This window comes from Polistes fuscatus, unplaced genomic scaffold (genome assembly GCF_010416935.1).
Source record: "Polistes fuscatus isolate 324 unplaced genomic scaffold, CU_Pfus_HIC Scaffold16, whole genome shotgun sequence".
Taxonomy (NCBI): Eukaryota; Metazoa; Arthropoda; class Insecta; order Hymenoptera; family Vespidae; genus Polistes; species Polistes fuscatus.
In genome coordinates, this window is record NW_025113064.1 from 2,367,784 (window position 1) to 2,395,491 (window position 27,708).

Here is a 27,708-nt window from a genome sequence, read left to right on the forward strand (position 1 = left end):
ACAAAAGAGCAAATAATTAATCTTTCACAAGAACATGTATATAAAATACTATTATGTATTTCACGTATGTTCTATATTTCTGTTACAGCTCCACTTCATACTATAGGAATAGGTTGGAAAAATATCCAATTTCCATCATATAGGAATCTTTTAATCTTTGTAATAGTTTAATTAATAACCTGTACATATATATGTATAAAATACAATAAGGATAATAACATAATATACATTATATTTTGATAGGAGCTATTATCCGCAAGGTGGCACTGTTGTTGAGATTGCATTCACACAAAAAGTGGAAAAGATAGTTTTAATAATAGTAGTAGTAAATTAATTTGCAACAAATTCTACATGTTATATGCAATCATAGGTCAGTCTTTTAATCTTTGTTATAGTTTGATTAATAACCTATACATATATATGTATAAAATACAATAAGGATAATAACATAATATACATTACATTTTGATAGGAGCTATTATCCGCAAGGTGGCACTGTTGTTGAGATTGCATTCACACAAAAAGGGGAAAAGGTAGTTGTAATAATAGTAGTAGTAAATTAATTTGCAACAAGTTCTACATGTTATATGCAATCATAGGTCAGTCTTTTAATCTTTGTTATAGTTTGATTAATAACCTATACATATATATGTATAAAATACAATAAGGATAATAATATAATATACATTACATTTTGATAGGAGCTATTATCCGCAAGGTGGCACTGTTGTTGAGATTGCATTCACACAAAAAGGGGAAAAGGTGATTGTAATAGTGGTAGTAGTAGTATTAGTAGTAGTAGATGCAATGTGTCGTTGAATTAATGGGGATAACTACGTTAGGGAGGGTCGCGTGGCATCAGAGTAAACGTGAAAGAGAAAATAAGAGAGGAAAAAAGGGAGAGTAAGTAAGGGAGAAAAAGAGAGAGAAGCTCGAGTAATGCAATTATTCGGCTCTTTGCGTCCTATCGATGGAAGCCTCTGCGTAAAGTGTCTGAGCTGGTACTATTAGGGATGATAAATTATGTCATTGACTATTTCCTCCCTCATCGTATTCTTTATATATAGTGATTTATATTTAAACAAAAAATAAAAAAAAGAAGGCTACCATCTATTCGTTAATCATGCATGTAATTCTGATACTTAAAAGAAATCGATTTATTCAGACGTATTTTCGATTGATTCTCTTGTTCAGAAATTTTTAATAGGAGAATATGATTGGTCTAAAGATGGGCCACCATTTTCTTCCCCATAAATTAATGTTAATGATAAGTAACGATTGAAAGAAATTGGAGAAATTGCAGTTCGAATTTGTACGAAGTTGAAACTTCTTCCAACGTAACGATATCTCTCAAATGAGCAATAAGGGAAAGTGGAGCAAAAGTTTCTACAGTTTCTCTCTCTCTCTCTCTTTTTCTTTCTCTTACGTCATCCATCCTCTTGAAATTTATCTCGTGATACGTTTTACCTTTGGATCTCAACGTTGGCCAGACTCGAGACAAAAAAGAACATCCTTTGCAAATTTGATATCTATAATACTTGATCGTTTATTAGAAATATTAGATCTTCAGATTATCATGAATTTTAATCTGTACCATTGTATTATAATTAAAAAGAAAAAACGTTTCAATTTTAGGTATTTAATACTTTTATCAAATTTATTAATATACCTGTAACATATTTTAAAGGAACATTGGAATATTTTCAACAACATCTCATCATCATAATCATCATCATCATCATCATAGAATCGCAACCAAAATCATCACAAGTTTCCAACTACTAAAAGATATGCAACAACGTTCAATTAAACTTTGAAGTCATCCAAATTCAACGAATAGCTAATGAAGAATGTAACCATGTCAGTATTTCAAATATTAACCCTTTAGTTATGGAATTAGTCGAATGGTATAACCTCAATATGGGTTTTTCGCATGATTGTTTATAACAAAAAGGTTATTTATTCCCGTATCAACCATCCATGGTAGAATACTCGTTTTTTGACTATCAATTTCGTAAAATCAAGTCCCAGTGGGTGGGTCCTAACCCTGCACCACGAGGTGGGGGTCTTCACGGACCAATCACAAGTTAGCAAGGAACGCGTTATCTCATTTTACGCCGCATGCATTAAGTTGATGCAAATAACAAGATGGAGGAAAGAAAAAATTGGTACTAAAAGTAGTTCTGAACGTAGTGGGGCCCCTCAGGGGACACTAAGGAGAAGAGTTAATAGTATATATTGAACTTTTATATTCAAGAATACAATTTTTATAAGCGTTTTATATACTTTCGAATCATTTTCTTGTAGCATTTATGTTAGTAAAAAGAACAACAATTGTATTTTTGCATTGGCTTTTGTAAAATTATGCGTTATATAAGAATTTTTATGTAATACTATCATTATAATAATAAGGAAATAATAAATAACGAATTTTTGTTACTCTCAAATACAGATATTATTCGTTTTATTTCTTCTTACATTCATTTCCTTTAAAAAACAAATCCAATTGTCAAATAAAAAATGAAACATTGCCACCTGTTCAACGCATCATATGATTTTGATAAATAATTAATTTTGTGAGAAGAATTTGGATATCAGGAGAACATAAATTAATTTCATTTCGATTTGTGGAAAAAAGTTTTCGCCAAGTTCATAACCTAAAATTTGTAATAGGATCATATGATGTGTAAGGAGGTGGCATGCGAAAAAAATGAAATACCTCTTCGTATGTCATGTGATCCTGTTACAAATCGCAATTTGTGGGAGACAAATTTTCTTACAGTACAAAATTTCAAATTTGTAACAGGATCACACGAAGTGTGAAGAAGTGGCACGTGAAACTTTTTTTTTATCACAATTTGTTACCAAAAGTATCAAATCGAAAATTTGTAATCGAATCACGTGATGTTCGAGAAGGTGGCACGTGAAAAAATTGATCAAATCCTTAAGCCTGATAAATTCTAATATTTGTTTAACGGCAGATCATAAAATTTACAAGAAGGCACATGAAAACGTATTACTTTTTAATATTTTAGTTTGATTTAGTTTGATTTCGATTTAGTTTGAAGATTTGGAATAAATGGAGAGATGCAGATTGATTTGTTAAAAATTAAATAAGATATATATAGAAACTTTTTATTTATTTCTGAATAAAATATATAATTTCAATTAATAATATACTTTGTAAATTATTTCTATGGTCTATCAACTTGTCTACAAAGTTCAGCATTCGAAGAAGAAGTTTATAGATCATTAAATTCTTCGAATAGTCGTATAACGTTGAGAAATGAGATAATATTACTGGAGTTATATTAAATGAAAAATAATCTATATCCTTTATGAACAATAAATAACGATAACGATATTATATAATAAAAATTATTTCATTTATTACATTTAAAATTGCAACTACAATATTATTTTTTCTTAATAAAAATTATAAGTTACACGTTTTCTTTCTATTCTCATAACTTATCGATATTATACATTTCAATTTTATTTGATTTATTTATTTATTTATTTATTTATTTATTTATACGATTAATCGTAAGCATCGATTGTTCATCCTATCTCCCTACATTCGATATAAAGAAAAAGAAACAGAAAAGAAGAGAAAAAGAAGAGGAACAAAAAAAAATAGAAAAATAAGGAAAAGAAAAAAAAAAAGGTTCGATAGGATCGATCGCCTTTGACCTTGGAGTATACTTCCCAAGCTATTTTTGTGTTTCTTTAACGATAGGCTACTTCCTTCCTTCTTTCCTTCCTTCCTTCCCTTCTTCGTGTATCGTCAAACTACATTTCTTTTTTTTATCTCTCTTTATTTTCTCTCTCTCTCTTTTTCTTTTTCTTTTCAACCAACGAACAGGAGGCACTTTGCCGAACCGATCGATATTTTACATGATACACGCATACACACACGCATACATGTATTTTACAGATGTTTGCATTCATACACAAAGTGTTTATTGGAAAATTTTTACTTAAAAAAAAAATATATAAATTATAAACAATAGAACAATAATTCAATTTATAATTTACATATATAATTTCTCTATTTTTTTTTTAATCAGTGGCATTAAAATCGTTCAATCATTTCAAAATATTCATCCTTAAATACTCTGGAAAATATTGGAAAATATTTCTAAAATAATATTAAATATTGAAATTTGTAATTACTATTAATAGTGTAGAGAATAAAATGTTATAAATAAGCGTAATAAAAATTGATTAACATAATCGAATAAGAATTTAATGAATACTGCAACGTTTGTCATTGGAATCTTAGCTTTTTTTTTTAATAAAAACTTTAAATGACACATCTAGATGATTGTACAACACTTTGTATGTGTTCTTATTTTCCTGCATGAACACTGACACTGTTTGTTTAAAAAAAAAACAGAAAATATTTAGTCTACGTTATAATAATCAAATAAAGTTATAGAGATTAATAAGTTTCTAAACTTAGAACACTAATACATACGTGAATACATACATACATACATATATACATATACAAGTATGGTTGAGACGAACTCACTATGTATAAGCTGACCTTCCATCCCTTTTCTATCCCCGACCTACAAGGTCAACATACGAGGAGGGTTCTGAACTATAGTCATCGCATCTATGAAGAAAAAGAGATGGAAAATAAATTCGTCATTCTCATTCTTCTCTTTCTTCATAAAACGTATTTATTTGATTTATTTATTTATTTATCTATTTGTAAATAATAATAATTTATTCGTATTCACAAATAAAAACATAAAAAGATTTAATAATAATTGTGAACAATCATACAAATTAATTGTATAATAAAGTTAAATATAAATTGTATTTCTTTAATTGTATTTTAAAAAAGAAATTTTAAATTGTATTTCTGTTCAATTTTTTTTAATTGTATTTCTTTAAATTGTATAATAAAGTTAAGAAAATATTAATTGTATAATAAAATTAATATTGTATAATAAATAATGATATTTTATATGTGAAATTGTCATGAAATTTAATAATAACATATCAATCAATCATTCTTTAAAATAATAATAATTATTATTATAATAGAAAAAAAAGAATGGAAATACTAACAATGATGATTATGCCAATAAATTATGTGATTAAAAAAAAAAAAACATAGTATAAATAAGTGTCACAATTATTCTTCTTGTGATATATTAATCTTATCATAAAGAAATGCAATACTATTAACAATTACAATAACCATATTTGCTAATTAAAAAGAAATAAAAAGAACAATATTTAAAAGTCATGCATTATCGTATCCTTTAAAAAAGAAATTCAATTCAAAAGAAAAAAAATTCAACTACTATATATATAAATTATATATATGCATATATATATATATATATAATACAATAATATAAATGTAATAATATATACATATATATAAATCAAATAATGTGAGAGATAAAAAAAGAAAAAGAATAAAGAAGTGTCATACTTTTTATTCTTTTTACATTTTTATCTTATCATAAACAAGTACAATACTATTTAAAAAATTACAATAACCAATTATGTAATTTAAAAAAATTACAAGAAAAATATAAAAATGTCATGCATTTCAAAAGTCATACTTCATATATATTACATATACATATATATATATATATTCATATAATAATAATAATATTCATATACAAATATGAATCAAATATATAATAATTATAATAATAATAATAATAATAATATATAGTACATATATTAAAATATGAATGAATATATATATATATATGAATTTATATATATGAACATATATATATATGAATTTCTCATTAAAGATTTTTCAGAGTTAACTTTAGCATTGAGTTCCTCATCGGTTTTGTTCCATGACCGTTGGACGTGGAACGAACGGGTTCCAGGAAGGATTCTATGGCCCTTACTGATCGTTACAGGCGTGTAATCTGCTTTACGGCTTCTCTGCAATGACGATGACGAAGAAGAAAAAGAAGAAGAAAAAGATGATGATGATGAAGAAGAAGAAGAAGAAGAAGAAAAAGCAGATGAAAAAGAAGGATAAAAAGAAAAAGAAGAAAATTTACAAGAGAAATCGACCAACCCAAACGCCTCCTCCTTGTTGAATACTCCAAAAGGAGTGCCAGAGGATTCGATCTTGCCATACTTATCTTTCTCTTTCTCACACACACAAACATATACACATACTTATAACTGCATCTGTCTCTTCTCATAATTATATGCATATACATAAATATTGACATCATTCTTTCTTTTTTTTCATCTCTTTTTTCTCTTTTCCATGTCATACAATCATTGGCCAATAAGTTTCTTGCAGTTATTTTTTACTAAGATTAATTATATTTATATAATTGCTGTTAATAATAATTAAATGTGTGAAATAATGTTATTCGCTTTTTGCACGTGAAAAGAAATATTTGCATAAGTTTGAGACAAAATATTACAATTCTTCATTTAAAATACAGAATCTTATCTCTCCTTTTATAAATTTTATATTGAATAAATTTACTAACAAAAAATTATATAATTCGAATGATTCATATAACATCATATATATATAAAATTGTCATGTAAATTTATTGAGATGATATTCTAATAGAACAAAAAAACATTTATCAACAAATAAACAAATTTTATTGTTATTATCATTCGTTAATAATTTTTTGCTTATTGGTCAATTTGATTTTCATTAAGTAAATAACATTCTTTCTTTCTTTTACACATTATAATATACAAGCATATAAATATTGGTATGTATTTTTTTCTCTTTTTCTTACAAACGACAGATATGCATACACACACACATACATACGCACACGCACACGCACACGTGTATACAAATCCGCATAATAAATATTGGCGTTATTTTTTTTCTCCTTCTTTCTTTTTTTTTTTTTTCTTTCTTTCTTATGGTGTCACACATGCAACTACTCACAAGAGGGAGAGTTCCAAACCTTATTCATCTTCTTATCCTCCTTCGTTTTCCCTTTCTCCTTTATTTCTTTTCTTTTCTTTTTTTTTTTCTTGGTCTCTTCGTCACTTTTCGATCTTTTTCCTTTCGCCCTTTTAGTTCGAAGTTGAAGGAGTCTTGGGAGGTTGGAAGGGATTCCATTTTAGGCACTCTGGATCAATCTCCTTGTAGAGGAGACCTCGTCTTTTCATCCTCTCCTTATAATCGTCGATCACATCCTGAAAATAAGTGTTTCTTTTTGTTTTTTATATTTTTCTAATCACTTCTATTCATCCCTAATTATCTTCACTTTCTATTCATATTTCTAACCTCAATTTAAGAAATTCATTTATTTCTTTTCATTTCTTTTCTATAAAAGCCGGATATTGTTTCGACAATATTTCTTTTTTTTTTTTTGCAAGAACATAACCTAAATTAACCCTATTGCGTTCCTTAATTTTTGTTAGAAATATTTTTCATTATTTTTCAAATTAATATTCTATAATGTTGAGTCGCGCTGGACATTGGATTGGTAAAGGTTAATTTATATAAAATACAAGAATAGTTTTGTGTGAATAATAAATAATTCAATATTTATATATTAGGTGTAACAATTAATTCGGTAGTTTTTTGTTTTTTAACGCATTTAGTATTTCATTATAAAATACTGAAGTTATTTTACAAATTTGGTCTCCATTATTTTGCGATAACTTTGTCCATCAAAATGGCGATTATAAAATGGCAATTATAAAATGGCGGTTATAAAATGGCGGCTGATTGTATACATTCAAATCAGAGTTATAAATAATTTAATATTAGTTGTTTAATATTGCTACACATAATACTAGAATTTTTCGTTCAAACTAATATAGCTAATTTTAAAGATAATTATTGTTGTATTATAATCATTCATTGTAATATTTTATCTTAATTATATCGTCACCAACTGTATTTCTCGAAAACATCTGCTTTCAAAAATAAATTAATAAAATAAAATAAAATAGACAGAAAATTACAAACTTACTTGTTTCTTCAATATAATGTGCTTGCCTTTCCAATATTTCATCATTCCAAGGGCTTGCAATGTACTAACGATGTCGTACGAATCAATTGCCATTTCTTTGCTGATATCTGCGAATTCAAACAAACCGATTGGTTGGTTTTTTTCTTTTCTTTTCTTTTATCAAAACCACGTTATAAAATTGTTCGTTTATTATTTTGAAATGAACAACAAAAAAAGATTAAAACGAACAATAAACGAATAAAACTTTTACCTTTAACGGAAAGTTCTTTTCCGCCAAAATTACAAAGGTACTGCAGTAAAACGTCCTTCCAATAACTTCGATAAGATATTAGACCCAAATCCGATAAAGGTTTTTCCGGTGAACCTATCTTCTTCTCAACCCTTGTTAACAGATAACCTAATCAACAAAAACAATAAAATACAATAGTATCATAAATTTGTTTTTCTTTCTTTTTTACAAATTATTCTTTTATCTTAACATTTTTATTGTTAATAAATTTTCAACAGTTTAATTAAAAAATTCCTGAACCTAATAAACGACGACTGGTTGAAAAGTTATGAGCCTATCACAGCATAGAAAAAAACCCATAAAGCTCAAAACTTCTTAACCCCCATCCACGTATAATTTGCCTGTAATTTTTGTTTGTTCTCAAATTATACGATAAAACAATGTTGCTTTTCATTACATTGCGTTTCAGAATTATTTATAAAAATAAATAAATAAATAAAAAGAGAAAGAGAGAATATAAGATAGAAAGAGAGAAAGTATGACACACCCGTTCAAAAAAAATTGCGCGAATTATATAGAATTATTTAGATAAAATAATATAAACGAGGAAGTGTTTGTTGAAGTGTTTGTGTTGCATTGAATGTAGGCGCCTCGACTAACACAAAACTTATGCGCTCTTTCATTTTGAGAAGAGAACAGTCAGCGTGTTGTACGTAGAAAATGGCTTGTCTCGAACCAATGAAGCCAACAATAGAAGCCGTTCACGTAAAATCAGGATTCCATAAAGACGCAAACCCACACGTATACGCACGCACACAAACAAACATATAAACATACACACACGCACACACATACAGTGTTTTTACTCTGGTAAATAGTAAGTTCTCTGAATGGAAAAGCAAACACATCGCGTAGGATGCATCACGAAAGAGGGAAAATACATACACACACATACACATACACCTACACCTTCATAAATATAATACTTGCCGATCACAGGAAATAGAAAGGCAGTTTGAGTTCGTTTTCAACATATTATGGGGGAGGAGGTGGTGTCGACGAATGGTCTGATGATTGACTGACACTAAACGATAATACGAACATTTATTTATGCCCATTTACTACGCCATTTTATTAAACCTCCTCCTCCTCCTCTTACACTGTCCTTGAACCATCGTCGAGTTCATTCTTTTTTTTTTAAATCTTTGTAAGAAAAAAAGAAATTAAATAAACAACAACGACAACAATTAGATAGATTGTTTCTGATTAATTGTTAATATATATTTTGGTTTTTTTTTTTATTCTTTCTTATACTAATTTTAATAATAATTTATTTTTAATGAACAGATATAATTTTATTCGACGAAAAAAAAGAAAAAACCGACTAGCCATGTTTTTTTTTTTTTATTTACGTATTATTACATACAACGTACGTTGTAATTTATATTTTTTGTTACAAGAAGAAGAAGAATGTATGGGAGGAAAAAATAAAAGGATAAATAATGTGTGACCTATAAAAAGAATTCCAATAGAGTTTGAAACCCTCTCCCTGATTGCACGTATACTACAGAAGTTAAGGGTTAAGTGCATCGATGCGAATGCATATCTACGATTCGCCTGCACTCGACTGCACTTTCCGACGAAACGCATCTCGAAGTCTCCCTCTTCTCTTCTCTTCTCTTCTCTTCTCTCGTCTATTCTCTTTTGTTTTTCTCCCTTTCGAATTATTAAGATAATGTTATGTTACGATCTCGTTTTAAGTGCACCCGTATTCTCAATTTTATCTACAAGCATAGAGACATTCATCTCTTTCCTTCCTTTTTCCTGTTTTTTTTTTTTTTTTTTTTAATATATTTTTCATATCAATACAAAAAAGAAAACTAAAAAAACAACAACAACAACAACAATAATAATAATAATAATAATAGGTCGGTAACCGATGGTCATAAATACCAGCTTCACGTAGAAAAATTAATATCTACATGCAATAATAATAATAATAATAATAATAATAATAATAATAATAATTAAAAACAGTAATAATATATATATAATTAATTTGATTTGATTAATATTTAATATATTATTAATGATATTATATATAATATATATAAAATGTAATAATAATATTAATTAATTGGCGAAAAAAAATTACAAATCCATCTATGAATCATCAACACCGTCGGTAAAGTAGACCTAACCAACAAATTTGAAGAACAATATTATACAGTGTGGTGAAATTTACAAGTAATCTTTGGAAGATGGTTAATAGCGAATCGGCACGCGTAGTGTCAGTGACCGACGAAGGATGAAATAGCAAAGTGAGAGAGAAAGAGAAAGAGAGAGACCCTCTCTCAGCAGCAGCAACAGCAGGATTGCGTCCGCATCCGTCCGCATCCGTTCGCATCGGGAGTCCGTTTTAGACTCTAGACGAGAAATACCAAGAATACCGGGTCGAGGCTTCTCGTGTTCAAGATGGCGGCAACATTTATTTTGAGCAAAACTAACTATAGTTTTAATCCTTTACTTTCTTCTTCTGTTTCTCTTTCTTTCTTTTTACAAAAAAAAAAAAAAAAAAAAATACACACACACATACACACAAACACACACAATTTCTCATATAAATAAGTAATTTTCTATATATTTTTGGGGAATAATAAAAGTCTGATCAAATTTAACGATGAGAATAATTTGTTTAATAAAAAGGAACTCGAAGAAGAAAAAGAAGAAAAAGAAGAAGAAGAAGAAGAAGAGGTGGAGGAGAAGAAAGATTCGTTTGCCAGCAACGTGGCTGCTGAAGCAAGAAAAGCATGATGAGGTTATACTCTCTTCCTTCTTCGGTTGAACGTTCGTTCCGCATCGCTTGCTTCGAGTATCCGAGTAGATAGAAGAGGTGAAAGAGAGAAAGAGAAAGAGAAAGAGAGGGAGAGAGAGAAATATATGTGCTTATGGTATCGAAGTATGTTCATTAATTGCTTTAGTTTCTAATCTTAATGAAGCCCTAATTTGTTCGAGAATATTTGCTGTATTACCAACATTGAAAACAAATTATTTTCTTTCCTTTCTTTTTTTCTATTTCCACCAACTACCAATTATATATACATATATAACTATACTAGTAACTATACTAGTATATAATATAATATATAGTAATATATAATAACTATACTAGTAACTATACTATACTATAGTTTAATATATCTATTAAATTTTATTATTATTTGATTGAATTTAAATATATTTATATTTAACGAGAGATTATTAATTAAAAACAAATAAGATATTCATTTCGTTATTGTAATAAATTCAAAATTACCACGAGTATACGAAAAATTTAAAAACGGAATTTATTTTTGTTCATATTTTGTTCAGAGAGGATCGTCCTATTAATTTGTTAATTGATTTCGATTTATTTCTTTTGCTTTTTTTTTTTTCATTTATTTATTTATTTATATTAAAATTTGTTATCAAAGTTCTCTTTCGTGCCGATAACCGACAAACGTTTCGATGCACCGGACTACATTTCTGTCTAACCGAAAGAGAAAGAGAAAGAGGGATAGACATATATATATATGCACACACACACACATATACAGCAGACAGCAGACAGACAAACAGTCAAACCACCACCACGGTTATTTACTCTCAACTAAAATTCGCAACGGTATCAGTTGGCTTTTCAAGTTCGATCTTTCGACACGGCCAGAAACAACCCATTTTCCGAATGAATCTGACAATCATCTACAGTTGAAATGAATATTTTTTACTTTTTACGTAATCTGGGTTTTTTTTTCCTTCCTCTCTTTCTCCTCCCCAACCCCAACCTCAACCTCATCCCCATCCTCATCAACGTGAAATGTACCCAACACTCTGTTCTCTTCTACTCTTCTAGCTTAATTCGTATCTCTCATTTTAACAATTAATTCAATTAATTAGCTTGCTCCCCCTTCACCCTAAAAAAGAAAAAAATACTGAACCAATAAATTTCGATCTGGCGTTGAAGAAATTAGGTCACTTATCCTGTTTCCCCAACTTCCCCATAACTTTACTATTTATTTTATTATCAATTTTCAATCGATTCCAAATGTGAGGTTAGGTGAGACGGGTGAGTAGGAGGCCCAGGAAGGGAAACAAGGGTTCGGTAACCTTACGAAAGTATTTATCCTTGCAATACAATCTGGCGTTGAAGAAATTAGGTCACTTATCCTGTTTCCCCAACCCCATAACTTTATTATTTATTTTATTATCAATTTTCAATCGATTCCAAATGTGAGGTTAGGTGAGACGGGTGAGTAGGGGGCCCAGGAAGGGAAACAAGGGTTCGGTAACCTTACGAAAGTATTTATCCTTGCAATACAATCTGGCGTTGAAGAAATTAGGTCACTTATCCTGTTTCCCCAACCCCATAACTTTATTATTTATTTTATTATCAATTTTCAATCGATTCCAAATGTGAGGTTAGGTGAGACGAGTGAGTAGGGGGCCCAGGAAAAGAAAAAAGGGTATTAGGTAGTATTTATCCTTGCAATACAAACATACACCCCCGGACTATCATTTCCATACTGAACTAAATATCCAGACATGAGTTTGAAACGATGAGAAAGGTAAAAAAAGAAAGTAAAGAAAACAAGAGTGAAAGAAAGAGAAGGAAAAAGAATGGACGATCAAGTTCGATAGTTCAGGAAGAAGAACCCTAGAAGGGGTACACATATCCTGATCGAAATCTTAAACCCTTTCGGACTACTGTCTTTCACCGAACGCGAACGATACTTGAGTACTCTATAAGAAGGATCGACTTCCAAGAGAGAGAGTACAAAGATAAGAAGAAGAAGAGAAGAATAAAAACAAGGAAGAAGAGAAAGAGAAAGAAAAAAAGAAAGAGGAGGAAGAGGAAGAGGAGGAGGAGGAGGAGGAGGAAGAACACACGTTTATCGAGAACAGGAGATCATCATCGTTCGACGCAAGTTCGTATTACGTTTCCACCTAATCGTAGCTTCGATCCGAAAGATCGTATTGCAACAAAACTGCCGGATAGGAGCCCCCCTTCAAATATTTTCTGGTTATTCGTTTAAAAGAAAAAACAAAAGAAATGAAATAAAAAGGGAAAAAAGAAAAAATAAACAGAACAAATGAAAAGAAAAAAGAAAAGAAAAACGTATGGTGGATAAGGGACGTACAGGAACCCCAGCGATGAAGTAGGAACAACCAAGCAAGCAAGCAAGCAAGAGAGAAAGAGAGAGAAAGACCCAGGACCGGTCCTATTCCGGGATGTCCTGGAGACTGGGAGGTTCAACGACCACAGTGAGTACCACCACCACCACCATCTCCTCATCCTCCTGTTCCTCCTCTTCCTCCTGCGTCTTCCTGGTCTGTACAAACTCCCACAAGCTCAAGCTCAAGCTCAAGCTTGAGAGAGGAGTATAGATTTAGAGGACAATCCTCCCTCCAAACAGCATCACCAGCATCGGTACCATCAGAACCCACCTTGTTTCTCTACCTTCTGTCTCTTTCTCTTTCCCCTGTCCCCCCATCATCTGATTCCCATTCCAACGATTACTTCGGGAGGGTTGAACGCATTCATTACTTGTCCGTTTGTTTAGTTTGCAGACTTTTGGAATCGTTGGATAGTAGGAAGAGAATGAATGATGAAGGTAGAAAATCGAAGTAATAGTAGTAGTAGTAGTAGTAGAAGAAGAAGAAGAAGAAGAAGAAGACTCCTCCTTCTCAAAGTCCTATATGGGAAGAAGAAGGAAAAGAGGGCGTTGGTGGTGGGCCTGGCAACCCTACCTACGGTAACCAACCCTAGGAGAGGGACTACTACTGGTGCGAGGTCACGGGAGGTCATACGATTGCGATCCCTACGCAAGTACTGAAGTGTATCAGAGAGAGAGAGAAAGCTAGAGTCTGGCTGGGTTGCGTCGAAAGGGTAGGTGGGAAGGGAAACGAGACGGACACTTTGCGTGTCTGGGTTCTCCATCTCTCTCACTCTCACTCTAACTCTAGTAAACGCATCGGTAGTAGTAGTAGTAGTAGTAGTAGTAGTAGTACACCCTCAGTGGTCGCCCTTCTGTGTTTGACTGCGCGTTCGTGCGAATCCGCAAGCAAGGCCTGTGTGCTCGGATGTTGAATTCTGTGGTGGGGGGGTAGGTGGCAGTCGATCGATGCGGCGAGACGCCGGGCGTCGCACTTTCCGTTGCTGCTGCTGCTGGTACTGGTACTGGTACTGATGGTGGTGGTGGTGTGCTGGTGCTGCTGCTGCTCCTGCTCCTGCTGCTAACCACTCCAGTATACTACACCACTTCCCAATACATCTACGTTAGCTACCTCGATGTTGCCCAGACTATGTGCTACGATTTTACCCCGGTTCCTACGACACTCTAATACTTTTCTCTCTTTCTATCTCTCTATAAACACCAATACCAATCCTAGTAACTGTATCACGACCATACAACAACGATTCTAATACATCAATGTTGCTTGTGCTGTCCTCGCTTTAGTTCAAACTATCCTACGATTTTTACCGGATTCCTTCTATCCTTTTTTCTTTTTTTTTCTTCTTTTATACCAATACCAATCTAACTGGTACTACACTGTTGTGTATATTCTAGACCATAGACACCTCTCTCTCTCTCTCTCATCCAATACAGAAACGTTAACCCAGACCATACTACGATTTTACCGGGTTCCTACGCCACTCTATACTCTACTCCTCTACTCTACTCTACTCTTCCTTCCTTCCTTCCTCTTTCTCACTCTCTCACAGTTTGCAGCAAACCCTGCGGAACCGTCCACCCCCATCCGCAACTCTAATCCTCCCTTGGTAGTACGTCGACCCACACAAACCTCACCCCCTCTCCTCTCCTCACGCCTCACCCCTCCTCTCTCTTTCTGTCTCCTCTTTTCCCTCATCACCGTTTCTCCCTCCCAACATTACTCGCGACGGCATCAATGAAAATGACGTCACGGCAAAAAGCCCACGTTTAATTATCTACGCTACGATTCGTTGAAAAGAGACAGAGAGAGGGAGTGAGGAAGGAGGAGGGAATTCAGGGATGGTTGGATGGATGGATAGATGGATGGATGGGGGAAGAGGGATCGGTTGGAAACGCGGGGGAGGGGCAAGAGAAACTCTTTAGAAACTGTTCGTTACTGCGACAAACAACTACGACCAATGAACACACTAGGATCACATCATCGTTGACGAGGAAATTCTAATGGAATTTCACATAGATAAAAAAAACATTTCTTTTCTGTCCCTCGAAGATCTGACCAATAACTTTTTTCTATCTTACTTTTTATTTTATTTTATTTTCAAGTATTGAAAGCATGTGTGTGTTGTTTTCACGAATTATTGTCCTACCACTTTTTTAAAGTCACCATCAGAAGACGCGAGGGACAATTTTGTTTGTTTTTTTTTTTCTTTTCTTATTATCGGATCTTCGGAGATTCCTGGGATTTGTTACTCGATCGATTTCTTATCTATTTTTTACTTTTTCATTCTCTTAAGAAGATGTCTTTAACAGAACCGAAGAATTCTGTCTTATTATCGAGAACAATCTTCCATTGGCTAAAGAAGAAACAGCGTACTTTTATTTAACGGATTTATTTGATTATCCGGAAAGTAATTAAGTTTTGTTCTTTTTTTTCCTTTTTTTTTGGGGATGGTAAATAAAAGACAATTTATTTTTGCATTATTATTAAAAGCAAGGTGTAAAGAAAATGGCTGACTATGTTTTTGAAGTGTTCTCTTTATTAAAACGTTAAATGATTTTTAGGTTAGAAAGTTAAATTAGATATAATTAAACGAGAAAAACGAAATTACTTTCCTTGCAAATCCGATAATATCTTACTATATTCTAAACGATATTATTATCATCATTACTATTTTTATTATTATATTTTTGACTATGTTTTTGTAGTGTCCGTTATTTAAAACGTTAAATGATTTTTAGGTTAGAAAGTTAAATTAGATATAATTAAACGAGAAAAACGAAATTACTTTCCTTGCAAGCCCGATAATATCTTGCTATATTCTAAACGATATTATTATCATCATTATTATTGTTATTATTATTATTATAATAAAATATTTAACTTACTAAAATCGATTAGAAGTCGACCATAACCTTGTCTTTGATATGGCGGCAACGTCAGAATGCAAGAAACGTTGTAGTTCAGGAATGAATTTTTTTCCTGCAACACACACATAAATGGAATTTATTAATTAATTATTTTATAATATATATAAATTATATAATATAATATAAATTAAATTATTAATTAAATAATATAATATAATATATAATATAATATAATATAAATTATTAATTAAATAATATAATATAATATAAATTAATTTATTAAATAATATAATATAATATAAATTAATTTATTAATTTATTATTAATTAATAAAAAGAAATTAGAAATATATTAAATCTTTTTAATAAAAGAAAAGAAATAAAGAAAAAGAAGAATTGCATATCGTGAAAGGAATGAAGAGTAAAAAAAAAAAACAAGATAAAAAAAACAAAAAAGAAAATTAATATTTGGCGAAGTTATTGCGAATGATTCCGTGCTTAGCAAATTGAACACGCGTCCTTCAAATATCCTCTATAATTCGTCCCTGAGATACAGGCAGGGTTCTATTTCGGGTATTTCCTTTCTTTGAGATCATTGTACTCGCTCGTTCTCTCTCTCTCTCTCTCTCTCTCTCTCTCTCTCTCTCTCTCTCTCTCTCTCTCTCTCTCTCTCTCTCTCTTTTTCCGAATTAAAATATCAAACGAATTCTATAAATTGCCCTACGATAAATAATAAATGTTAAATAAAAAAAAAATTTAATAAATAACATTCGTTTATTTGCTATACATAAAATACCAACACTAACGCATAAATCCTAATAATAGATCTACCAACAAACACGCAGAAACAAAAGTAATAATATCGAAGCATCTTGACTTATAATATCGAATTTATTTTAATTTAAGTGCCGCTACTCTTCTCCTTCCTCCTTACCTAATTGAAATCCCCCTTTTTGCATGAGATACTCCTAAAGAATTTCATTTACAGGATAACCGATCGTTACTCTTCCTTCCCCCCCTTCCACCACTTCCTCCTTCACCTTTTCTTCTTCTTCTTATTATTATTATATTATTATTATTAATTGTCTTTTTGATTAAAATATATCCACCATTAATTTCTAACGAATGAAACGACACTTTTCTTTTTTTTTATTATTATTATTATTATTATTACAATGTCCAAGTGTAATCAATAATTAGAACATGCATGCACGTGTGGCGTGCACGACGTTTAAGTAATACGATTATATTTTTATCATCCTTTTTCTATCTCATAATATCGTTTATCAAATACCCTTCTTCATTCCGCACCCTTTTTTCCCCTCCCCCGTTCCCCTTCCCTGTTCTCCTTATCTTTGTGACATGATCGCCATGGTGCAGCAATAGAATGCAATTCTACAATCAATCGGCACTGTGAGCTTCTCCTCTGTCCACCTCGAACACAAAGGAAAATCTCTGTGCTTCTTCTTCTTCTTCTTCTTCTTCTTCGTGAAAGAGGGGAAACTTAATCTTCTATCCTGGATTACGAGCAATGCCCTAGAGCTAACACAACTAAATTCTCATTTTTCTCTTCAAATATAACCTTTACAAGATCATTTTTACCTGCTTACTATTGAAGATCAAAGAATTGGAAAAAAAGAAGAAAAGAAATACAAAGAAAATGTCACACCGAAGATGTCAAAGAATTTGATTCCTTTTTTTTCTTTTTAATTTCGAAATATTTTCGATTGATATACTTTTATACAATGTTCAAAAAGAGACACGAGGATTTTTAAGCGAATAAATGAAACATTATTGCAATATTTCTCCATGTTTTTTCTTTTGTTTTTTGTTTTACAATCAACGTCGATAATGCAGATTCCTATCCCTACGATAACGAGATAACCTAAAAATTAATTAAAATATTTGAATGAATTTTATTTAAAAAAAAAAAAAAAAACATGTAAAATGTTCAAAATGTATTTTAACTTTCTACAAATTTGTCTTACATTAATACCATGAATAATAGATTTAAAAAAGAATCAATTTAAATTGTATACGAATCTATTCGAAACGATCTAACAATAAAATTGTGTTGATTTAACAAATTTCGCATTGATCTAGTTGACAAAGAAAATAAAAAGATCTATTGCTGGATTTGCTAAAAGTAATGGTGAAAATTAATTAAAATATCTGAATAAATGTTATTAAAAAAGAAAAAAAAAATGTAAAATGTTCAAAATGTATTTTAACGTTCTACAAATTTGTCTTACAATTAATCCCATGAATAATAGATTTAAAAAAGAATCAATTTAAATAAAATCCAATTGATATGAATGAAAGAATTGAAATTGTATACGAATCTATTCGAAACGATCTAACAAAAAATTGCGTTGATTTAACAAATTTCGCATTGATCTAGTTGACGAAGAAAATAAAAAGATCTATTGGTGGATTTGCTAAAAGTAATGGTGTTTTATTTAAGACACCCGGTATTAACACGGGCATAGCAGCCAAGCTGTTGCTAACCGCCGAGTGAGGCAACAACGATCCGAAGGACACAACCTGAAGAGACCGCGCGTGCGTGCGAGTAAGCGAGCGAGTTGCTAAAAGGAGACGAAGAAGAAAGAAGAAAGAAGAAAGAAGAAGAAGAAGAAGGAAGAAAGGATGCGAAGAGGTCAGAGAGATAGAGAGAGATAGAAAGAAAGAAAAAGAAGATAAAGAAAGAAAGAGAGAGAGAGAGAGAGAGAGATAGTGTGGCATAAGGCCCCTCGTGGTTGGTCATTCGAAGAGCCGTTTTGACCGGGACCAAAAGGATCAGTTAGGTATTCTGCACTCTGTTAAACGTTTAATGATACTATACCAAACAGTTTATTCTATTTTGAATCAAACAATTATTATATTGATCACAGAATTCACGAAAATTATAATAAAAATGTTTAGACTAGAAATGATCTAATATTGTAAATCAAAATGAGGATTAAATGCACGACGAGAGATGATTTATGCGAATAATTAGGATAAATACTAATTAATGATAAAGGAAGGAAGGAAGGAAAGAGAAAAAAAGAAGAAGGATAGAGAAAAAGAGATAAATTTTCGCTAGGTTTCGTAGGATTTCAAGTGGAACCGTATGAAGGCTAAATAAGGGGAACCACGTCAGAGTTGAAGTTTTAGGAGGGGCAGCAACTCTCTTACTTAGAGTTCTGCGGAGGAGGAGGAGGAGGAGAGTGGCAAACAAAGAGAAACGGGGAGGGTAAGAGGTGAACAGAAAGAGAGAGAGAGAAAGAGAATCTGGGGCCCGCGACGGCCTTGGACCGGTAGTCTTCAGAGACTCAGGGCCGTCTCGCCATCCCCACCACCAACACTTGCGGCAAACGTTTCTCGCGAAAGGAGGCGCATCGCATCACCCGTTTTATCCTCACCCCACACCCCACCCCACCCCATTTCTGCATTCCCCGATGCATCTATCTTTGCTCCGTTGTGTTCGTTTAAAAATACGAAACACAACAATTCTCGTCAATTCTTTGTACCCCCCTCTCCTCTCATCTTTCTCCTCTCCTCGTCCCGGCCACCCGAATTCTTATCGTTCGGGGCTTATCTAAATGATCGTACAATTAAATACGCGCACGAGTTTATATATATTTAAACGGTATGTGTAAGAAAAGAAAAGAAAAGAAAAGAAAGAAAACAAAAGAGAAATTGAAGAGTTCATTTAGATAAAAAGAATCCGTTGAAAATAAAAATCTAATAAATGTTTGTTTACGATTTCTTTTTTTTTTTTTTGTTTTTTACGATCGTTCCACCGGGTATATAAAACGTTAAAAATCTGTTTTATCGGTCGAATAAATGTGATGGGTAGAAAAAGATGAGGGAGGGGGGGGGAAAGGGTATTATCCTTTTATTAAACATGGCCGTCGTACGAGTTAACATATGTTCAAATTTGTAGGTTAAAAAATGCGTCGTTTGTTTGATCGTAATTTTTTTTCTTTCTTTCCCTTTTTTTTTCTTTTAAGATTTTTTTGTAAGAAAATAAAACGAGGAGATGAGAGAATAAACGAAAAGAGAGTTTGTCGTAGGAAAGTCTCTCGAAGACATCGTCGAGGCGGAGGTCAAAGCTTATTTCATAGATATAGTTCCGTGGAATCGATACGAGCCCTTCTTCGTTCCTTTCATCTCCGAAACGCAGCAAGCTGGCGCATAGAGAGTAACGATCGTGTAGCTGCTTTCTCATAGTGTTTTAACACTCCGCAGTTCTCTCTATCTTATTTTTATAAATGATTTCTAAAGAAATATCATAGATTTTAATTATAAACGTATTAATCGTATCATTTTCGTGATACGTTAAACGATCAAACATTTACAAATTTTACAAACGAAATAAGTTAAACTTCATCGAAAGAATTTGACGAAACTTTAAATGTAGGAATTAATTGGAATATGTAATCACGACGTGTTTGAAATTAGATACCAATTATTCGAATAAAAAAGAAAAAGAAAAAGAAAAAGAAAAAAAAAATAGATGTAAGTTTTATAAAAAGAATTTAAACTCGTACACAATTGGATGAAATCTTTAATAAACTTTCACGTTCATCCACCACACGCCAGATTATCCTCTAATATAACTATAAATATAACCAAGATAATAGAATGAATCTCTCTTTTTCTTTCTCTTTCTCTCTCTCTCTGTGTTTCTCTGTTTCTCGATTAAACGTTCACCGTTCCAAAGATAATTCTCCATTACGTAAATAAGCTACGATTTCATTATTAATCATCCGACACTTTCGCGTCGTTTCTTTCGTGTTAATGGACAGCTGCTGCTGGTCATAATAATATAACAATGGCGACTGACTGGAGTCGGCCATTACTTTCTCGACTAACCAACTTTTATCACGTTTCTCTTTAAAGATTCGCAAATTTTAATAAATCGAATACAAATGAATTTGAACGAATGAATTCGAAATAAAAAATAAAACAACGATAATTATCTTTCGCAAAATAACCTCGAAAAAAAGAAAAACAAAACAAAACAAAAGAAAAATTAGACTCTACGAAAGTATCTCGAGTTCTCGTAAATAATATACGACATAACCTCAAAAAAAAAAAAAAACAAAGAAAAAAGAAAGAGAAAGAAAATGTCTACAATAATTATCTTTCATAAAATAATCCCAAAGTTGTACTCTACGAGAATATCCTGCAAAATGACTCGGATAGTGCAGTATTGCGAGATAACGATGACTAAATAAGTATATACAGATTATTATAATAACTGCGAGTAGTACTGACTCTCCTCTCGTCGATACGCGATTTCTCAGCATTTGCAACAAAGACAAGATGGAGGAAGCAAAAAGAAAAAGAAACAGAAACAGAAACAAAAAAAGAAAAGAAAAGAAAAGAAAGAAAAGAAAAAAAAGAAAGAAAAGAAAGAAAGATCGGTCATCGGTCGGGAATGCAGAAAGAAAGCATTCAACGTGACCGCGTACAGGCGTCGATCGTAAAAGGTTTCCAATCGGTCAGTATCCTTTTCTGTGTATCACAGTGCCATAAAGTGGCCGTAAGTGAGCGCACACGTGCGACGATAGGAAGGCATTGGAACGCAGCCTGGCATCCATTGTATATCCCTATCTCACTCGCTCTTTCCTTCTCGGTGCGTTCATAAACACGTCTCGCACGAGTGAGGTGGAATAAGGAGGAGGAGAAGAAGAGGGAGGAGGAGAAGGTGGAGGAGGAGGAGGAGGAAGAAGAGGTGGCAAAGTACGAAGAGGAGGAGGAGGAGGAGGGGGCGAAAGGGGAAGAGTGCAGAACGAGAAGAAGAGAGGGGGAGGGGAGCGTTAGCCTCCCTGTGCGTAGGTGAACGAACGTCTACTCGGCTGTAAGAATAAGACGAGCACAATGAAAAACGCAAGAGTGAGAGAGAAGGAGATGATTGGCGAGAGAGAAAGAGAGAGTCTGAACGATCGATTATTTCACTTCATGCGAATAAAATGTCACTAGAGTAAAGAATAAAAAGAAAAGAGATGCTGTGTGCCATGGCTGGCATTCAGTTATAAATGACATTTATAGACACATATTTTCAAAAAGAGTGTCGATTACTGATTGCAGTGAAACGTTGTTGAGCAAAGTATTATACTTTATGAAAAGTTCCTTCCAATAGTCTCTCTCCAATAGGATAATAAAAGCCATTTTTAATCATTTTCATGAAAATTCATCGTTTCATATGAAAGGGAAATAAACGAGGAACACAAAATAATGTTAACAACGATTGGGTTTGAACTTCTAAGGCAAGGGATATTTTGTTGTTGTTGGGGGTCGCATAGCATGGGTCAAACTTTTGGCAAACTTAGTTAGGAAAGAGAACAACGACCATTGGGAGGATAGTAACACGTTGTGAAGGAGACTTAAGGTTTCGCGACTCCTTGCGCGTCGGTCACTTCTATATTTAGATGCACCGTGTTTCCTCCTCGTCGTCGTCCTCCTCCACCTCCTCCTCCACCTCATCTTCCTCCTCCACAAACTTTCTTTATACCCAACAAAGCGTTCCTCTTAACATACGGGGTGTTGCTGCCGAAAGAGATGTGAGTTTCTTATCTCACTCTACAAGCAAACAATCTTCTTGTTCTCGTTTTATTATCAATCAAAAAACCAATCATCATAATAATAATAATAACAATAATAATAATAATCATCATCATCATCATCATCAGCTGATTATGTACGAAATCAATGCAATAAATGAACGATCGTAACAACATCTTGGAATATTAACTTTAGGTTATGAACAGATATCGTTTGAGTAAAAAATTAAAGGTGTTTTCTTTGATAAGTAAGAGAGGAAAAAGTTGAAGTTAGAAGAGGAAGAGGAAACTGTCGGAGTAGGAGTAGGAGTAGGAGGAGGAGGAAGTGGTAAGACGAAGTTAGGAAAGAGAAAAGGAAGAGAAGAAGATGAAAGCCCTATCCTAAGGGAAAGACGTCGTGTATTCGGTGGGATTTGGTCGTGCGAACGGGACTGTCTGGCATCGATCGAACCCTGGTCCGTCGGCAAGAGGAGAAGCAAGAACAGGAGGAGGAGGAGGAGGAGGAGGAGGTGGAGGAGGATAGACCAGACCGGGTGAGGGTTGGGTGAGGGTTGGCTGAGGGAATGGGGAGAAAACGTAGGAGTAGGAGAAAGAGGAAGAGGGGAAATTCGAAGGAGGTGGAGAGAAAGAGAGGGATGGATGGCTCGGGACGAGCCTACCCCAACCTCTTCTCGACGAAGCTCTCGCGCGGCTGCGTATCGTATCGACGACCTCTACTACTCTTCTAACTCGACTCTCTCGTCGTCGTAGTCGTCGTAGTCGTCGTCGTCATGCCACTCTCTACGTCATCCCACTCTTACTCTCTCACATTCGCACAAACCTAACCTAACCCTCTTCATCCCGGCACCTCCCGGCACCTCCCGACACCCAACCTCCTCTTCTACCCACCACCAACACCACCTTTTCCTACCCACATCCATCCCACTGATATGCTTTACGATTTATTTCCAAGAAAGTTTAAATCATCTGCCGCCGGGTCCTTTTCTTTCCTTTCCTTTTCTTTTCTTAACCCTAATCTCTAATAAATTTGTAGACATTTCTCTTCTTGTTTTATATTAAATTGTTAAACTACTCTTAACCACTTCGATACGAGCGCCGACTATAACCGGCGGCTAGAGACACAAACAATACAGAGTACAATGTACGGTGTGTATTATGAATGCCAACTGTAAGCACCGTACCGAAATGGTTAATTCTTCTGAAGAGAAGGTTTACTGATCTTTGAACTTGTAACACAATTAGTTGAAAATATTTGAATGAAAGGAAATCTGCAATATCAACTGATAAATATGAAGAAGAAGTAACGTGTAGGTCGAGGAAAAGATGATGATAGTGGTGGTGGTGGTAGTGAAGAAGAAGAAGAAGAAGAAGAAGGAGGATGAGGAGGAAGAGGAATTGGGAGGAAAAAGAAAATTCGCGAGTCACGTTTCCAGACGCTGACCGTCTGTCGTTTCTTTCCTCTTCCAACTTGGTAATACTCGAGGTATCTTTTTCTCTCTCAATCCTATATCCGTCTGGTACACCTTCCTTCCCATTTGTCCTCCTCCTCCTCCTCATCCTCCTCCTCCTCCCTCTACCCGTTCCTCCGCGTATGCCTCCTCTTCGTCTCCTATCCTTCGCACAGTATCTGCCCAATCCTCTCATCTCTCTCTCTCTCTCTCTTTCTCTCTTTCCCACTTGCTATAAAACGCCATCAGAGAGAAAAAGAGAGGAAAATAGAAAGAGAAAGAGACTCGTCTGTCCATTTATTATATTATGTACGTCGGACTCGTCCTCTTTTCGGACACTTCACGGTCCCAAGCTTCCATCTATCTATCTATCTTTCTCTCTTTCTCTTTAGTTTCGAAGGGTGGTACTGCTGGTGGTGCCGATGGTGCTGCCTGCTGCTGGTGGTGCTGCTGCTGGTGCTGGTAGTAGTATTAGTAATGGTGGTAATGGTGATGGTGGTGCAGGTATTCTCCCTTAATCTCATCCCTCTCTTTGAACGGCTCTTCCCATTCTATCTTTCTCTATCTTTCTATCTTCTTCTTCCTCTTCTTCCTCCTCCTCCTCCTCCTCTTCCGAATGTAGAAAAGCTTTCGCACTCACACAGACCTTGCCTGTCCTTATGCATTATTCAGGATATATACCATGGAAGCGTTTGTGACGGGCTAACTGCCGTATCGCCGGAAGTTAGGCAAATGAACCTTCAAACGTTGGATCATCGCGTTTCCAGGGAAACGGCGTCGAACGATTTCCTCTTTTACTATCCTACTACTACTACACTATTACTACACTACTACTACTCAAACGTTCTTCTTTATCGACGTATGGTATATAAGTGTGTTTTTTTTAGATATTTTATCTCATTTTATTTAGATTTTTCTTATTATTGTTGTAGGTATACCAAAAAAATCTCTCTATCTCTTTGTCTCATAATTACGATAACAACCTGATTCTCCTCCTCCTCTTCCTCTCGACCCCTTCATCCCTCATCTTACTCATTTGGGAATGAATCATTTGCAATAAAAAGAATGGAAGGAATATCATAGCATCCCACGTGATACGTTCTCAATACTGCTGTGAACCGAGCAATGTAATCTTCTTGTCTTTCTCTCCATCTTTCGCTAACTTTTTGACAAGAGTCTCTCCCTCTCTCTCTCTCTCTCTCTCTTACACCTCAGACAGACACAACACCTTTTTTCTTTCTTTAGATCCTGTCTGGGATACCTGTAAGAGGAGACGAAGTCGTCTCGTTTACGCTGAACCTGCCTCCACACACCAATGTGAAATCCTCCACCTCCACCACCACCATCTTTTCTTCTTCTTCTTCTTCTTCTTATTCTTCAATGTTCTTTACCGAGACCTCCAAGAATCCGTTTGTCTTGGATTATAGTCAGATTTTAATTGGACTCGTTACAGAATTCTACATCGAATTTAATGTAATTGCAAAATCGAAAAATGTTTATTCGAAAAAGATAAAACAAATTATGAGATACGAAAGATCATCATCATTAGCATAATCATCTTTATCATAATCCCAATATGATCTTTGTCGTTGTTTTATTTTTGCTAAAAAAAAAAAAAAGAAAAAAAATAAAACACGATTTAACAAAAATATCAAGAGAAAGGGGTGGGAAGGGGAGGGAGGGGGAAAGGTGCAAGGATTTCAGGACCAGGACAGCTCGTTCCATCCAGAGTCCTGCGAATATGTTGGACTTGGCGGCCCCGAAAACCGGTTTTAAGTTGTTGCCTCTGTCACGTGATGTTGGCTTTCTCTATTTTGGGAGAGTATCCAAAGAAGCATAGCATTTTTGAATATGCCTCATGTGCATCTCATTAATATTAATCTTGTTATTATTATTATTGTTATTATTATTATTTTCTTTTTTTATCGTTTAACTTTGCCCCTTTCTGGTAATCGAAAGTAAAAGTTTAAGAGAGAGAGAGAGAGAGAAAGAAAGAAAGAGGTTAGGAAAAAAATGTCTTCTTTGTTTTCTTTAATTTCTTTTTAAATTCTCTTTCTCTCCTCGTCATTTATTTCAATTAAATTTGAACGATAATTCGTCCGACACTCGACGTGTCCTTGTTTAATTAAATTTTGGATTCTTCTCGAATCAATGTCATTGACATCGGCCGTCTCAATGTCAATGTTAAAATGAACACCATATATATATATATATATATGAATATTATAGATACGCAAAGCGAGTGATTTAAAATTTTAATGTTCCTCGCGCCATCTATTTTCTATTTAACGATTTAATAATTTTATCATCGATCGATAAAGTCAAATTTATTCTACCCGGTTCTTCCCCTTTTTCATCACCAATTCATTAATAATATAATAATCATTTACGTGTTGGATATCGAATATTATGGATACTGTAATAAAAAAAAAAAAGAATTTATTACAATATAATTATTATTATCATTCATTTTAATATTAAATTCGTAATCCTCTCTGTTTTTTTGTTCTTTTTTCATCAAAATCGTTCGATAATATAAAAATTTATGTTACTCGTGTGTGCACGAGTAGAGAAAAAGATTAAAAAATAAAAAAATTCACGCGATAATTAGAACAAAACCTCTAATCGTTTAAAATGTTCATCTTTTACATGTATGTGTGTATATATATATATATTTGTGTGTGTATGTGTGCGTATGACAGAAGAGCCATCAATGAATCATATTATTCGCAGTTAAGCGATCACGCTTCCTCAAGGTTAACGCCCACGTCACGAAAGGTCGACGCCTAGATTGCTCAGGGTCAACGCCCGGAGCAGTCGAGGTCAACGCCCTGATAATTCAAGGTCAACGCTCCTATTGCTCTCGAGGTCGCTACTGGGAAGTAATACGCGGGAAAACCATGAAAGAGGAGACGACTCTACTCCTCCTATTACCGATCATAAAAAATGATGTGTCCTGGCATGAATCACGTCCTCTTTAATGCATTTTCTCTTTCTTTTTTTTTCCTTTTTTTTTCTTTTTTCCTTCTTCTTTTTCCTTTTTATTACCACATTTTTATATCAACCGTTACGTTATAACCTTCCTCCACACACGGATTATTATTCTTTTAAATTATTCTAATTATTCTAATCTTTTTAATTTTATTTTTCTTTTTTCTCTTTTTTTTTTTATTTATTTAGGATACTAACATTCTCTATTCTCTTTTATTAATCAATAAGAAATGATATATATATATAATTGCATTATAATTGATAAATAAAATCAGATAAAAAATATAAAATTAGGCCTTTAAGGAAGTACTTGCAAATATCGATTGAACTTTGGGGCGTGGTGTCCCGAAGTGTCTCCTCTTATTCTTAAAGACCTTTTTTCTTTCTTTTTTTTTTTCTATTAAATTTAACGAACAAATTGTTCGAATTTCTAATATAGTTT

At 33.2% G+C, this 27,708-nt stretch overlaps 1 protein-coding gene and 1 long non-coding RNA gene across 8 annotated transcripts in view; one reads left to right on the forward strand and one right to left on the reverse strand.

Annotated features, from left to right (window-relative positions):
• LOC122514839 lies at positions 1-882 on the forward strand. Of its 2 annotated transcripts, XR_006303129.1 has the most exons (4): positions 1-159; positions 244-370; positions 473-599; positions 702-882. It is a non-coding gene; the product is annotated as an uncharacterized LOC122514839 (long non-coding RNA). The 2 variants fall into 2 exon arrangements; XR_006303128.1 differs by having other exon boundaries at positions 473-882.
• Positions 883-7,014: 6,132 nt separating this feature from the next.
• Positions 7,015-27,708, reverse strand: part of LOC122514797 (histone acetyltransferase KAT7) — a 29,812-nt gene continuing 9,118 nt past the window's right edge. For all 6 annotated transcript variants that reach the window (XM_043631851.1, XM_043631849.1, XM_043631847.1 and 3 more), the window contains exons 10-13: positions 16,293-16,386; positions 8,215-8,361; positions 7,965-8,071; positions 7,015-7,179 (exon numbers count right to left, since the gene is read on the reverse strand). In XM_043631851.1, coding sequence (XP_043487786.1) covers positions 7,057-7,179; positions 7,965-8,071; positions 8,215-8,361; positions 16,293-16,386 — 471 coding nt within the window. In that variant the 3' untranslated portion in view covers positions 7,015-7,056. The remainder of the gene's footprint in view (positions 7,180-7,964; positions 8,072-8,214; positions 8,362-16,292; positions 16,387-27,708) is intronic.